The sequence below is a fragment of the Netta rufina genome (genome assembly GCF_964035555.1).
Source record: "Netta rufina genome assembly, chromosome: 21".
NCBI classification, from domain to species: Eukaryota; Metazoa; Chordata; class Aves; order Anseriformes; family Anatidae; genus Netta; species Netta rufina.
In genome coordinates, this window is record NC_140145.1 from 3,747,370 (window position 1) to 3,762,512 (window position 15,143).

The window sequence follows — 15,143 nt, forward strand, 5'->3', positions numbered from 1 at the left end:
TAAGGGTTACTAAACGCCAAGCTTGAAGTAATGAAGCAAACAGAACTAAACCAAAATACAGGACTAAACAAAAAATCTTGGTTTTGTGCAAAATGCCAAGCAGTGCAGCCCAACCTAACAAAGCAGAAGGTCAGAAGCTTATCTGCAGGCAGACTGGTAGCCTCCCTGGGATCATTCGTGGTTATCTCAAAGCACACACTTCAGCACTGCCCTGCTACCAACCACTCTGCCTTGCAGCAGCCTGTCCTAAGAGCAGGGGAACTTAAGATTGCTTGATTTTAGTTTTTAAAAACAATAAATAACATGCTTTGCTATTTATTTCCATCTTAGCTAGAAAACGGCATTCAGCATTCTGTCATTTTTGATATTCTGGTAATATTATTGTATATAAACTAAGTTTTTCTCTTCACATTAGGGATAAAATGATCTTCAATTAGGACTAAGTAAAGACCTGAGGATCTTCCTCTTCTCCACTTCCAAGTAAACTATTTACAAAGAAATTATTTTAGTCTACAAGAAGTTACAAATCTCCTCCATCTAGAAATGGAAACCTCTAGCCAAGGTAAATAAATAAATAAATAAATAAAAATACATATAAATACTGCAACTGAAAAGTGGCCATTTTTAAGTAAAGCTTTTCTTTCTCACACATCATGGATCTTTGCTGCTTTTACTGGATTTTCCTATCATTCCTTAATAGAACCTTCTGAACAGAAACTGATTCATCATTTTTTGCAAATGAGGACAAAATTTTGAACATACCAGAATCCTCATTTGGTTCCGTTTTCACTTGAATAGGAGGACAACTATAAAAATAAACAAAACAAACACTGACATTATAAAAAAAATATATCACATTTCTGGAAAGTTCCTTCAGCTTTACAAGCTGTCTAGTAAAATCAACCTCACTGTATTGTTTTCAAACTAGAAAAACAGAAGTAAAAAGCTTAGCATCTTGGCTTATCTGAATTATCTTTAGGGAACAGGGAGGAATCTCCCGTCCCTACATTCTCAGGATGTGCACAATATTCAGGAGCATTCACCATTTAACAAAAAGTGCACTCAGAGCCACAGAAACAACTGCCATTTTGCTCTGTTTCCACATTAACCAATTTTTGATTTATTCCACATATAATCTCTTCATTGAAGAGTAAATATATATGTACTGGGTTTTTAATTGAGGAGAGGAAGGCAGGAGCATTACAGCTGTTCCCCATCACTGCTGCAGCACACAACAGGACAAACATCCCTGACTGACAGACCGTGAATTAAGAACACTCGCTGGGCTAATTAAACTGAGGGGAAACTTTGCCATCTGTTTAATTCGTAACAGCTTCCCCACAAATAATGGTCAAAAGAAAGAGAAAATTCAACTTCATGCTTTTTATAATCCCATGCAAGCAAAAGTTATCCAAAGGTCAGTTGGACAGAGAAGGCACATTAAGAGAAAGATAAACTATATGAAAACACGCAGTTGGTACCAACATCAAATCATACTACACAAGCTTGTCTGTTTCTCAGTAGATGAAATATTTAAAGACAGGCAAAAAAACTACATTATTTTAAATTCACCTTCCACCTGGAGGTATAATTGAATGTGAAGGATCTGTCATATGAGCTCCTGAAAGTTAAAAGACAACCTTTGAATTTCCTGTTCTCCATTCACCTTAAACACAAATTGAAAATGTAACATTGATTTCACGAAGCAAAAACCTGTTCAAATTTGGCAGGTATGTGCGTATGTTCTCTGTACACAGATATGAAGGATGGATCTCATTAAACTGCATTTAACACCAATATAAAATTACTTCAAATGTGCCTATCAGTATGCTTTTCAGTGCTCTCTTTCATGATTTGAAGTGAAAATCTTGGGAAACAAAGCTAAGCAAATCCTTCATCTAAACTGCTAAAAGGAGGAGGATAGGTTTATAGAGATTCCAGTTTATTCCTAAATTACAGCTACACAAATGGGTTATGTTTTCAAGAAGTCGCTTACCCACTGAAACCTACCTTGCTTTATCAATATAAATATTTAATTACTGGAATCTCTGTAATTCCCTACTCTCTAGTTTTCTTACTAGGCACAGGCAACACATTTCTGATTTTACTAATCAAGCTTCAGTTTCTAGCTGTTGCACATCAGAAAGTGAAACTTTTCTTTTTTGACTACATTCCTATAGAGATTCTGGTAAACAACATGCTTTATCCTCTTCATAAAACAAATCCTCACATGTACTTCTTGCAACTAAAGCAAAATAATTTCACAGCTGGAACAGGGGAAGGGACTTCTTCAAAGCTAGAAATGAATCTTCAGAGTTCTTAAAGAACTACGTTAGCTCAGATTTTTTAAAACGTATAGGCTTTCATAGAAACTGCAACACCTAACCACTTCAGAAGATTAAATCAATTTTTATAATGAGATATAAATGCCAAAATCAGCTACATATTGGAATGCAGAGCACAGCAAAGACTAGGCATCTTCTAAAAATGCAACGCACAGCCTTTCATCAGTTCATTTCTCTTTTCCCTAGGATACTATCCAATTCACATTAAATTTAAATTGAGTAAAAGGACAAAGAATGCAATAGAACAAATTTGTCTCTAATTAGTTGCTCCTAGCAGAAAGCATAAAGGAAAAGGTTATAGTTCCAAAAGTGAGTGAGGCAACTCACAGCCTAGGAATTTCCACGAAGTTTGCCTCTTTCTCCAAAAGACCAAATACTGCATTTATACTGCTATCCTGCCAAGTACTGGAGAAAACGATGTTGCCTTTTTGAAAGTAAAATTCTAAGCTATTTTTGAACCTGAATAAGTACTAACTTACCTAGGTGCTTCTTTGGCTCTAGGAAAGGCCTGTATGGAAATAAAGGGAAAAACAAACAAACAAAACACATAGCTTTAGCCAAGACATCAGTATTTACTTCAGAGTATATTAAAAAAAAGGCAACACTTCTGCTCAAGCAAAACAGGCTGCAATGTATTTAATTAAAAAATGAATGCAAATTTAAGTACAAAAACTTTAATGGACAGACTAAAAAGAGGAGGCAGCAAATAACCTTTTGATGATAAATGAGATCCCTGACTTGTTTTCCAAAATCCACTTCAGGGTTGAAACATCGTAATTTGCTGGATGTTTAAATGCAAGTCCTTCAGGCAGGCCCTGCACCACCACAGCAGACTGGTCTCTCTGAATCTTCTCGTATGGCACAGGTACTACTGTTGACTTTCCTAAAGCTTTACCTAAAAATAAAATGAGATTGTTACAAGGTCAGAAGGGTGCAAGTTAGCAAAAGGACCTGTGCCTCATAAAACCCACTACTACTTTGGAGAGGACTGGAGAGAAAACAAGGTGCAGATGCAAATCTCTGCAGGAAACCAAGTACCGCACACACCAATATTCAGTGGAACCCACTGAGGTACAGGGGCTTTCTTAAAACAAAACTAAGGGGACTGTACTGTGCAGTAATCCCAAATTATATCCTGCAAAACATTAGAAAAAAAAATCCAATGTGTACACTTTGGAATCAGCTAGTAAAAATGAGGCTGTCGTGGTTTAACCCTGCTGGCAGCTCAGCACCACACAGCCGTTCGCTCACACTCCCCCCTCCCTCTCTGGGATGGGGGAGAGAAACAGGAAAGTGAAGCCCGAGAGTTGAGATAAAGACAGTTTAATAAGACAGGAAAATAATAATAACAACAATAATAATAACGATAATACAATGATGATAACAGTACTACTAATAGTAATGTGTACAAACAAGTGATGCACAATGCAATTGCTCACCACCCGCTGCCCGATGCCCAGCCTAACCCCGAGCAGTCCGGCCCCCTCCCCCGGCCAGCCACCCCTATGTATTGTTTAGCATGACCCCAGATTGGATGGGATACCCCTTTGGCTAGTTTGGGTCACCTGTCCTGGGTCTGTCCCCTCCCAGCTCTTGCTGTACCCCCAGCCTGCCCACTGGCAGGACAGAGCAAGAAGCTGAGGCATCCTTGGCTTGGTGTAAGCACTGCTCTGCAGCAATTAAAACATCGGGGTGTTATCAGCACTCTTCTCATCCTAAGCCAAAACATAGTACCCTACCAGCTACTAGGAAAAAATTAACTCTGTCCTAACTGAAACCAGGACAGAGGCTTCTTATTACCTTAACAGCAGTACAGCTGAAAGGCTAAGACTGTACAATACCTCCTTCCCAACTGGAATAAAAAATTAGGAATCCAGAACAGGTATTTTGAAGACTTTAAAGCACCCACCATAGCAAAAGCAGAAGAAGTCCTCCACAGACTTTCTGAGCGCTTCCAGTTCCATGATATCCACTGTCAGCCTGTTTACAGATGGTAGAGTCTTTGTTTTCTGCATCTCTGCAGCCCTCTCCTCTTCCGTAACACCTAGAGTTTGTTTATACAAACGAGACAACATAAAATAGCAAGTTACTAAAAAAAAAAAGTCCCCCCGGTTTAGACTACAGACACTTCAGAGTGACTCCTGCTTTGAAGCTGTAAGAACTTCTTCACCTTAGAGGCAAACGCACTTACCTATGCACACAGGCAATGAGTAAATTTAAACTTACACCAAAATTATTTTATTTTCCCTACAACCTTTGTAAATATCACCCTCTGAGGTATAAGAATGATTTAGAGACCCAACCGAGTCGGCCTTTTTGGGAATGAAGATGTAGAAAACATTGCAAATCCCAGGAGAGTGAAATACAGTAGAAGTAAGAGGCAAAAATGCCAAGAATAAAAGGATTGATACAGTCACCAAGGAAAATTTAAAATGTCTGTGTGGAGTCTCATAGCTCTCTAGCACCGTGCTTGATGTCTCACTCAGCAGCTGTGTTATAACCTGTTTTGTTTATGCTGTTATGTGCTTAACTGGATCTTTTATGGAAGGGATCTGGCTTTTGACACAACAGCTCCTGTGCAGTGCAGCTCTCTCACCTGCTACAAGACATCCAAGCACATCTCTTATTGCTGGATGGCAGGGGCTGCAAACAAGCTGCCACCAACAGAACAGATAAAAAGGAGATTTCAACCCTGAACCTTGTTCTGTTTTCTGAGAAAGTCATTGCAAAAGGAGCAGGGGAGTAACAATGCTTTGATCTTAAACAGAAGCGATCTGTTTTAGGCTGCAGCCTCCCCTTCTTATCGCTGGGTGCTTGAGATGTTTTACCAAGAATCACCCAGCAAAAAGAGGGGGAAACAACAGATAGATTCCGTGGATGAAAGAGAAAGCAAGGAAGATCTATGTTCCTACATGCAACAGACACAGATCTATGTTCCTAAGTGCAATCAGTGCTGAAACTGCATCATGATTTCACCGTGAGCAAGGACGTGAAGCGTGGGGACCGGCATCACCAGCACTGCTCGCAGCGATGTGGTGCACAGGGGCAAACAAACAGCGCTTTGAACTGAGCATAAACGGTTGTGAAATGAACTGGGAGCACTTTCACGGCAAAAAATGCATTTGTCATCTTGAAAACTCATTTCTTCCTTTAAAAAAGAATCGATTCCTTCCTGCAGAGGCCAGATCCTGTGCCCTGGAAACCCATCCCCATGGGACACCGAGCAGCAGCTCAGCACTTCAGGCCCAACTTTTGCTTTCTCTGAGATGCGACAGTGCCTATCATAACAAAAATAATGCAGGAGTAGAATATTATTATTCACCCGTAACACAAGGGCTTAATTAACAACAGTTTATAAGGTTTGCCTGTGGACTAAGGGATTAAGGGTCTTAGTTTCCATGCAGCATGGCTTTTTGGCTTTTTTCACATAACGACTGATTCACTGAAATGCCTTCGTTGTCAGTAGCTCTCTAAAGTGTACTCACACCTTCAAAAAATAATAAGCAAAATAAAAATGACAACAGTGCTCAAACTCCCATTAAAATGAAAAAAAAAAAAGACAAACTTTCCTTCTTATTTGGAAAAAGATTACTGGTTCTTTCTATTACATGATTTTTATCCGATTTTCTCAGGCTGTACAGCTGTTTGCCTCCCTAATCTCTCCTATGCTTGTTGGCCAATTTCAATCAAGTTGGACAAACGAGATCAGGTCTCAAAAGACAGCAAGTTTTTGAAACCCACTGCCCATTTGCCTCCTCCTGGCAGCACGGGCACCTCCGCAGGTCAGAGGCTGCATAAGCTACAAGGCCCTGCAGGAGCTCTTACCGAATTACCAGAGCACAAAGGAGGTTTCGGGCTAGATTTGGGAGAGGGGATGCCTGGAACAGGACTTGGAAGGGAAGATGGATGGGCCAGCTGTATTTATAAGATAAATGGCTCCGTAAGGGTGGGGAAGGTCATGTAGTAAAGAAATGCATTCTCCCCAGCTGGGAGCATACAGCAGGATTAGTCCATAACTTTGCAAAGTTCAGCAGGACTACACTGGTCGAAGTACAGTAATCCTCATTTTGCAGTAAGCATCTGCATGTGGCTGAGTGCCTCTTACCTCCTGGTGTTCCCCAGGTGTTTGTTACTCAGAACAACCCTCCCAGCCCTCCCTCCTCCCTGCCCAGCCTGCCACAGGGCTGGCAAAGACAGCACCCTAGCAGCATGCAGCTGCCTCTACCCTCATAAGGAGAGTATATAATATCTGTATTGATTTATTTTAAGGGCTGAATAGGCTGCTTTGAAAGAAAAGCCCTCCTTTCTTCTGTGACATAGCAACAAACAGAATCTTCAAAACGATAAAATCTCAATTTCTAATTTTTTTTGGTACTGGGAGCTGATGAAGCTTAACACTTCCCCAGCAAAAGGGCCATCAGCCCTATGGTATGTAAGGCATCTTGTAACAGCAGGAGGGTTTTAATCCCTCAAGTACAGGAAACCAGGAAAAGGCTGTAAGAAGATGAATGTCATCCATGTGCAGACAGCCTCAGAGGCAATTTAAGGCCAACCACTGCACTGTAATGACACTCAGGGACGTGTATTTTAGCGGTGGTGCTGAAGGAAAACTGTATTTTACTAGTGGTGATGAAGGAAAATTGTGCTCCAAAAGTAACTGCAAACAAGAGAAGGGAAAGTGTGTCTATGTAGCTAAAAGCAGTTTGCTTTCTTTCATCCGCCCAGTTCGTGTGTGAGCTTTTTAAACCCAGCCAGTTCTACAGTTCAGGAAATTGGGCAATAACCTCAAATTAAAGAAAAATCATTTTATGTTTATCAAAGGATCGCTTCAACCACAAGAAAAGCAGATCACCTGAGGCAGAATTTAGGAGCCAGGGACTATGAAAGAGATCAGCTATCTGCAGTGACTTCGTTTGTTTGCATCTACAGGCAACGAGATGGGTGGTCTCCACCAATGTGTGGCTGCACTTTTAGCAGGTATTTTTTAATTATTTTATTTTAGAAAAGAAGAGTAGTTACTAGCTTCATAAGCCTTAACTGGCTAGCCAGAAAGAAGCATGAAAGGCTTCTGCCAATCACCCCAGCTCTAATAAGGATGCAAAAGAGGCCAGCCAAGTGCTGAACAAAGCCAGTGAACCAGCACAGAGCTCAGGGCTGGCTAGGGCATGGCTACAGCTGGAGGTGGGGGAAAGGAAAGGTGTCCAGGCTGCCTGCGAAAATTAAAAAAAATACATTTTTAAAACTTTTAAAATAATTAGACAAGTTATTTTTATTTTAAGAATTTGGGAAAAGGCATAAACTATTTTTTAAATTGAGGGAAACTGCTAGTACTGTAAAGCTTAGTAAAAACAGTAATCCCTAATACTGTGGAGGGAAGGGGGGGAGGCTACAAAGGAGACGATCAGAAAACACAGAGCTGGCCAGGACAGGCAGGCATCCTCTTCAGGTAAAGCCCTCCTGGCAATGTGGGAAGCTGGGGGGAAATAGGAAGAGAAGGAGAACCACAAAGGAGAAAAGTAAAACAGTAAAGCTGGCCACAGGGCAAAGCTAAAAAGGTACGAGGACTAGTCCCATGCCTTTCACAAAAACCTGGATTATTAACGCCAAGTTCAGCTAACGAACACACCAACGTTTAGGAAATGTGCGGCATGGGACAGCTCAAGAATTACATTGTGTGTGTTTCAGGAGGTTAGACAGGAAGGGAATGTGAGCCAAGCCATTTAAGTGATCTGAAACGCAGGCAGCAGTGGCAAAACAGCAGCTCTCGGTAAGGCAGGGGATGATTACTTTGGGTTTTATTGTCACCCAACAGTTGCAGTTACACGCAGTAAGTACTAGAGGAATGTTATCTTTATTTAAAGTAACCTGTTAGTGTGTGATTTATTGTGAATAAACTGATCAAGTCTTCAGAGTTAGATGCTCTAACTCACAGCTACAATCTGAAAATACAAAACAGAAAGTGATGGAAACAAGTCTCTAAAAAGCTCTTAGGGATTCAAAGAATGAATGCAGTTCTGCTAGGTTATCAAGTAGTTAAAACTGCAACTCCCCCAAAGAATAGGGACAGGGGTGAAAACAACCAAAATGTGCACTAGTGCTTCTGATGAACAGAGAGTGATGTAAAAACCTAAGGGACTGGGAAAGCAGAAGCCCAGAGTGCTGGAAGCAGCCAAGATGCCTGCAGGAAGGTATCTCACCTTTCTGGGAGGAACATACACAGTTTCATGCTTTTTAATGAAAAATGGAAAGGAGACCATACCATGGAACATTTAGCAACCAGGACGCTCCATGTATCATGTTCACATCCTTGGGAGACAGGGACCCCAGAACTAACCCACAGTGCTAACGTTTTACAGTCACACAATCTCCCTGGGCACAAAGCAAAAGCACATCTTAGCAGAGAGCTGCCCAGAGAAGGAAAAGGAAATACACAAGAGGAAGTGAGGGGTTATCATGCCCACACCTCTCAAGCAAGAAGGATTATGAAACTGTTCCCAAATTACCTCCAGGCAGAGCCAGCCAGGTTGGCAAAACACCACTAAGAAGGCATGATGCAAAAAGGGATGATGCAACCTGGCTCACAGAGCACAAAACAGACAGGGGAGCACTCATGTGGTCCCCTCTGCCAGCAGGGAAGAGAGGTCTCAGCTCCGAGGCAGCCACACAGGAGTAAATAAGTTGTCATACAGTATGGTTACCCAGCCCAGCCATAGTGGTGCTGGTAAATGCGGACGGGCTACAGCCAGCGTGGCCAGGAGCAGCTGTCAGTCTTCTCCCTTCTTGCAATTTGCAAAGTGGAAATTATTCCAAGTCAGCTGCCCAGGAAAAATAAAGGTGGGAGGAGAGTGAAATCTCAAGGACACAGCTGAGAGCTGCAAATGAATGAGCTCCCATGAAGACTGACGGGGAATTGCCTGTTCCAGCAGATATCCGAGCAGAATAAGCATTCAGCAGAGGTTGTTTTGAAGAGGCCACTCCCAAATTGCTGAAAGGAAATCTGGCATGAAAAAAAAAAAAAAAAGAGGTCAAACGCTACAGAGGTGTAACACAGCTCTAGCGTGGTAGTAGGAAACATCCCGGTTAAGTACAGCCTTAAAATTCTAGTCCAACAGCCTTTTCTGCTGCTATGCTTCCTTTGTAGCATACTAGGAAAGGCAAGAATCCTGGCAGACCCAGCCCCAAAACCTGCATTTACAACAGGTAACAGATGAGGGATGGCATGCATGCAGCTCCATGGGTGTTTTGTCAGGATTAATCCTCAGCCCGGCTCTTACTGTTTTTCTTTCACTTAGTATTTAAGCCTACGATTTAATGATTCTTTTCTCTTCCAAAATATTCTGTAGCTTCAGGAACAGCAAAAGCCAGGGAAGTCTCAGCTGACCACAGAATAGCTTAGGGCCAAAGAAAACAACTGTGGGAAACCAGTTCCCCCACTGGCGCATCACCATCAAAAAAGAACTGGTATTTTTACATCAGCTGCATTAGTGTCAAGGGATTAGCCTCTGAGCAACACAGAAAGATGTCAGCCAGTTACAGAACGGTATTTGCACCATTTGCCCTGGCACACTGATGATTATCCTTTGGATTTTATAACAAGTATGATCGTTAGCAGTTAGAGCCACTAATAATCTTTACTGTTAGAGGAATGCTGAAATAACGTATTAGGCTCTTTGCATACACGTCAGGGGATCCAGGCTGCACTGCAAACATTTTGCTTCGTGGCCGAAAAGCTAACTGTCCTGTTTAGAGACCGTGTCTGAAATCACAGGCATGACAAGCAAGAAATAGATAATAACAAAACATAACCAGGGGTAATCACAACTGTAAGGAAGCCACAACTCAGCTGCATTTCTACGTGGTTTCCATCATTGCTAGAGCACCCAGACAGAACCACAGAAGGACTGTGCCCAGCCTGACAGCATTACACATAGCCAGCAGCAAGCTGCAGGAGCAGAGAGCACCTCGGTAGGTTTCATTAAAGATCTTTAAGCACAGGGCTAAAATTAACCCAGAGCTACTGAGTTAACAAACGTTCACGCTGCTGTAGCTTGACTCCCACCCATCATCTCCTAAATACCAGCGCTGTGCGTGCTGTCCTCACGCCTGCAGTATCATCAGCCTGTGCAGCACTGCTTACACTGAAGGTACATAACGATGCACAGACTGGATCAAACACGTAAATAGCTTCATCATTAGACACTGAAAGAAAGCAGCAAAGCTTGCCTGTCAGCTTCAGCATGTTTGAATCTTATACCGGTATCCCATGCACTTCACTCTGCTTGGTTAAAAAAAAACAAAGTCATGATTTCTTACACCATACTTTTTGAATACCAGCTACGAAAGAAAAAAACAAGGTTCGAGACAAAAATACTGATTTACAAGCTATTTAGATGCCTACAGGTAGATGGCATGGAAACATTCAAAAGCACTACTCCGGATTTTTAAAGCAGCTACATTGCTTTGTAAATCTGGCTCTGTTGCCTCTGCTATTGCCATTATTAGAAGTAATTGCAATGACTGTGGTATAACGAACAATATTGACATGTTTTAAACCTCAATTGCAAGTATTGACTATTGTCTTTCACACAATGCTTATAGCTTGAAAAGAAAATAGTAGCCAGGCAATTTGGAGTACTGGTGCCTCTTGTCACTACCAAACAGTGCACGACAGAGAACAGGCAAACAAATGACAGGAGGAAGCTGCTACATCTAACAGTGGGGCTTGGGGCCATACTGTCCATCTGCAATTTCCATGGGACATGACTTGAGCCAGTGCCACCAAATCCTCTGTAGGAAAGTCCTCACACAGACAGCAGCTACGGAGCTCCTACTTGCTGCCACAGAGCAGTGCCACCAGTTGTGACAAAAGCAGATCTGGAGCCTTACGATCACCTCGCAGCTGGCCAGGATCTTGGCACTGTGTCCATGATAGCTTGATGCTGGCACAAGCCCTGGTGACCTGGTGAAGTGCACTCTGCTCACTGAGCACTGCCACTGCTGCAGTTATCGCAGCTACAGACACACTGGGTGATTTAATTCAAACATTGAATATATGTCTGTACTCAGAACAGCAGGAGTAGAATTTCTTAAGAAGAAGCCCTAGAAAAAGATTGGGAAAGCAGGTAAAGAGGGGAGGAAGAAGTGAGATAAGAGTCCAAGTACTTCTACTCTGGTGTCCAGTACAGACAGCACCCAGCCTAGCCAACAAAGGGAACACAGAATGCAGACAGAAGCGAGCTGTACCTCTTGGGCATGGCTAGGAGGACACAAGGTCAGGGCGGTGACAGGTTTGCTTTAATGCTGCACAGGAATCTCCAGCCTGTGGGGATGAACAGCGAGGGGTGACGCAGGCTGATGCTCTCCGGTGTAGGCGTGATGTACAAACCGACTACTCACAGCCCAGCTTTGCACATCCATCCTTGAAGATCGAATGATTGCTCTACAGCATTTGTGTGCATTAGCTGCCTTATTAGACAAAGCTAAAAAGCTCATTCTTTGTAGAGGGGAGATCCTGCACAGTGAACAGCAGCTTCTGGAGAAGCCAAACCCTCAAATTACGGCAGTCACTGCATGCCTGTAACTGCAGCTACAGGATAGGAAGCCAGCAGCTTCTACTACAAGAACCCCAACACGGTGTAACTTCAGCCAGGTGTGCTCAATCCTCCTTGGACTATGGGGGCAAGTTATTACATAGCCCAGGTATGCTAATTTCAGTTATTCAGAAATCACAGCAGGCCCCTTAGGTCCAACAGTTGACAGTTCAGTTGGAGACTTGCCAGTTTTATTTAAAAAACAAAACACTAAGATCTAGCTTTCCATGGTTCTGTTAGTTTACTTCTCCTTCCCCCCAAACTGCTGATGTTTTAAATTAGTTATAAAGTCAAAGCAGCAAGAGAGCACGGTCAGAAAGCATTTCCCTGGAAATCCTAATGCATTCTACTCACTCAGAGACTGCAGATTCAATGAGAGGTGCCACAGATCTTCAAGTAGGTCCACAATAGCCTAAGTTATGGGACAAGTCATTTTACCTGCCTGGAAAAGATCATGATGGATATCCAAGAGGGAAGAGTAATCCACATTCCACAGATAGTGGTGAGCAAAAGCTGAGCAATCTTTCTAGTAAGGCCTTTGGAGCATTGTGGGGCAATCATTCATCACAAGCAAGAGAAACAGCTGTGCCCACTAAAACATTCAGATTCTGATCATTCTTGAAGCTACAAGGAGCTTTTGCAACCTGTGGCTAGCTGGACACAGAGGTACAGGTAAGGAGAGTGCTAGGCCAAAGTCTCCAGCAGGACCTGAAGCAGAACTCTGGCCCACACCAGAGGCATTAAGGTCAGCACGGAATCTGGGGGTCACCAGGAAGAAAAACCAAGGCTCCTAAGAATAAAGGACTTCTCATTCAGGATGAGCTACCCACAGATGCGAGACGGCCCTACCTCAGTGAGCCCAAAGCCCTAGCACCGAAGGATGAAAAGCAGCATGATGGGGACAGCTGACAGAGCTGCAGACCTAGCAGGGCCATGCTTCCATGCTCCCTACGTACCAACAGAGCAACGGTACCAGCGGTATGCCAGGGGAGGCTGCTGGGACTCCTGGAGAACAACCAGCTCCTCGGCAGGTGGGATGGCACACAGAGCGCTTTGTTGTTTCTTTCCAAGTGCAGAGCAGATGACCCAAAAGGTGTTTGAGTCAACAAGCTCTTCTTAAAGTCCGCTCTGACAGGCGAGCACAACCCAGGGATGAGCTGAGGCCTCTTCTGCTCCCCCCTCCTTTTGTTTTTTAACCCCCCACCAGCTTCATTTGAATGAGAGTGAATTCCACAGGGCTGGTGCCAAACCTTGACCAAACCTTAAGGGAAATAGCCAAGATGACAAAGACGAACATAAGAAGGGAGCAGCACTCCTGAGGCACCCCAGGCTTCTGTTCAGGGTGGCTGATAACCCAGAGCTCCAAGCACTCAGGCATTTCATCTCGCCATAGGCCATACAATAAATACACTTCAGCAGGGAACAGCAACTAGAGCAAAGAGGCACTGGTAGGGCAAGAGGTGTATGAGCTTGAGTACCCATGGTTGTCCAGATTCTGTAGGAGCAGGCACTCCAAGAATATCTCCTTTTTACGCACAACAAACTTTCCTTGGCTTAGAATATCTGACACCACAGGTTACCCAAGTTCTGCACACAAGCACATGCAGTGCCACATTAGGAGGCACACCTGAAACATCTGATTTCACTGAAACACAGGGCTTACGGATACCTTAATTAAGCACAGTTTGGAAGAGTCTTATCTGACCCCAAGTTAAACAATTAATACCTCTTGCCTGGCTCTTCAGCATTTTAGTACACAACACATACTAATATTAAAAGGAAGCATTGCCACAGTCTGTTTCTAACACACTTTAAGGTAACAAGATACATGAGATGTGCACAGTGTTTCCTCCTTCCCCTGTCACTAAGCATTAGGGAATCCATGTGGATGAAAGTCTTTGTGAATGACAGCCACAGGAAAACAAACTCCAGCTCTGCTGCTCAGTGAACCAGTTTTTCAGCCAGTCCCAGATTGCTAGAGAACACCGATGCTGCTTCCTTCACACCCCTCATACGTATCGCAGTTTAGCCCACTAAGTTATACTCATTACTAAGAAGTACACACACAGCAGGTTTGAAGCCTCAGCCTTCCAAATTCTGAGAACTCTTTGTATGTACGTGAACTATGCAAAGGAACTATGGGAAAAGTGGGAATGAAGCAGTACTGAGATGCACACACTGGCTTGTCACAAGAGAGAAATCAGACACAGCTTAGTAACTACACTTGCTTCCGTACTTCAGAAGAAAGATCCAGACAAGTCGATACCAAGTCCTTGGAACATGTGCTGCTGACAATATTGAGAATAACACCACAGCTGAAATTATACAGGTTTTACAGCAAACCAAAAAACCTCTTGGAAGCCTTTATATTAATCACAAAAGAACAATGGCACCACTACAACTTATTAACAGAACACAGAGAACCACAGATGGATTTTTCTGAAAAAATTAATAAAATTGAAACCATCATCATCTACTGCTACATTTCATATTTAGCTGAAGAAACAAAGGTGTGAGGGAAAACTCACACTGTAGAACTGTTGCCTCCACAGTTTTACATCTTCGACCAACCAATCCTATACTATAAACTTCATGAAGTCTTAGAAGTTGTGAAAGGGGGTGATGGAATCAGCATCACCAGGACTATGTAATGCTACTATTCCTAAAAACTGGTGTTTTGAAGTCAGGTTTCCTGGAATTAGCAACACTTTTGTCAACAGGAGAACACCACCTCCACCACTGAGATCCCTAGGAGCTATGGGGGACTTGTACTTAAAACCACAAATGCAATGACCGAGGTTTGGTTGGCTTTATTCACACAGATCTACCCCATAATGATCAGGAGGAAGCATAATGAACACAAAGTGGATATTGTTTAATCTTGACTACCTACCAGTATAAACACGCTGAGTATGAATATCTTGTAACTGGAATAAAGCAAAGGATTAGGATTATCAAACTCATGTAAGCTTTCAATAAACATGTGCACCTCTATAGAAACCACAGCTGGTACAGCCACATGAGCACGGACGAGCAGGCAGTGCTCCTCGTGATACTGAACCAGAAATACAGATCTGGCCAGGGAGCCTGAGCATCAGAACCCAGTTACTCCTCTACCAGATGTGCACAGCATGCTGAGTCCCCAGCACAGCATGGCCTATGACACTGCTGTACTGGCAATAACACAAAGTATCTGAAATCTCAGGGA

The 15,143-nt window shown here is 42.9% G+C and overlaps 1 protein-coding gene across 5 annotated transcripts in view; it reads right to left on the reverse strand.

Annotated features, from left to right (window-relative positions):
- Positions 1-15,143, reverse strand: part of GTF2I (general transcription factor IIi) — a 72,425-nt gene that overhangs the window by 49,303 nt on the left and 7,979 nt on the right. For all 5 annotated transcript variants that reach the window (XM_084299973.1, XM_084299972.1, XM_084299975.1 and 2 more), the window contains exons 4-8: positions 4,255-4,389; positions 3,057-3,240; positions 2,825-2,853; positions 1,573-1,621; positions 763-806 (exon numbers count right to left, since the gene is read on the reverse strand). In XM_084299973.1, the coding sequence (XP_084156099.1) occupies positions 763-806; positions 1,573-1,621; positions 2,825-2,853; positions 3,057-3,240; positions 4,255-4,389 (441 nt within the window). The remainder of the gene's footprint in view (positions 1-762; positions 807-1,572; positions 1,622-2,824; positions 2,854-3,056; positions 3,241-4,254; positions 4,390-15,143) is intronic.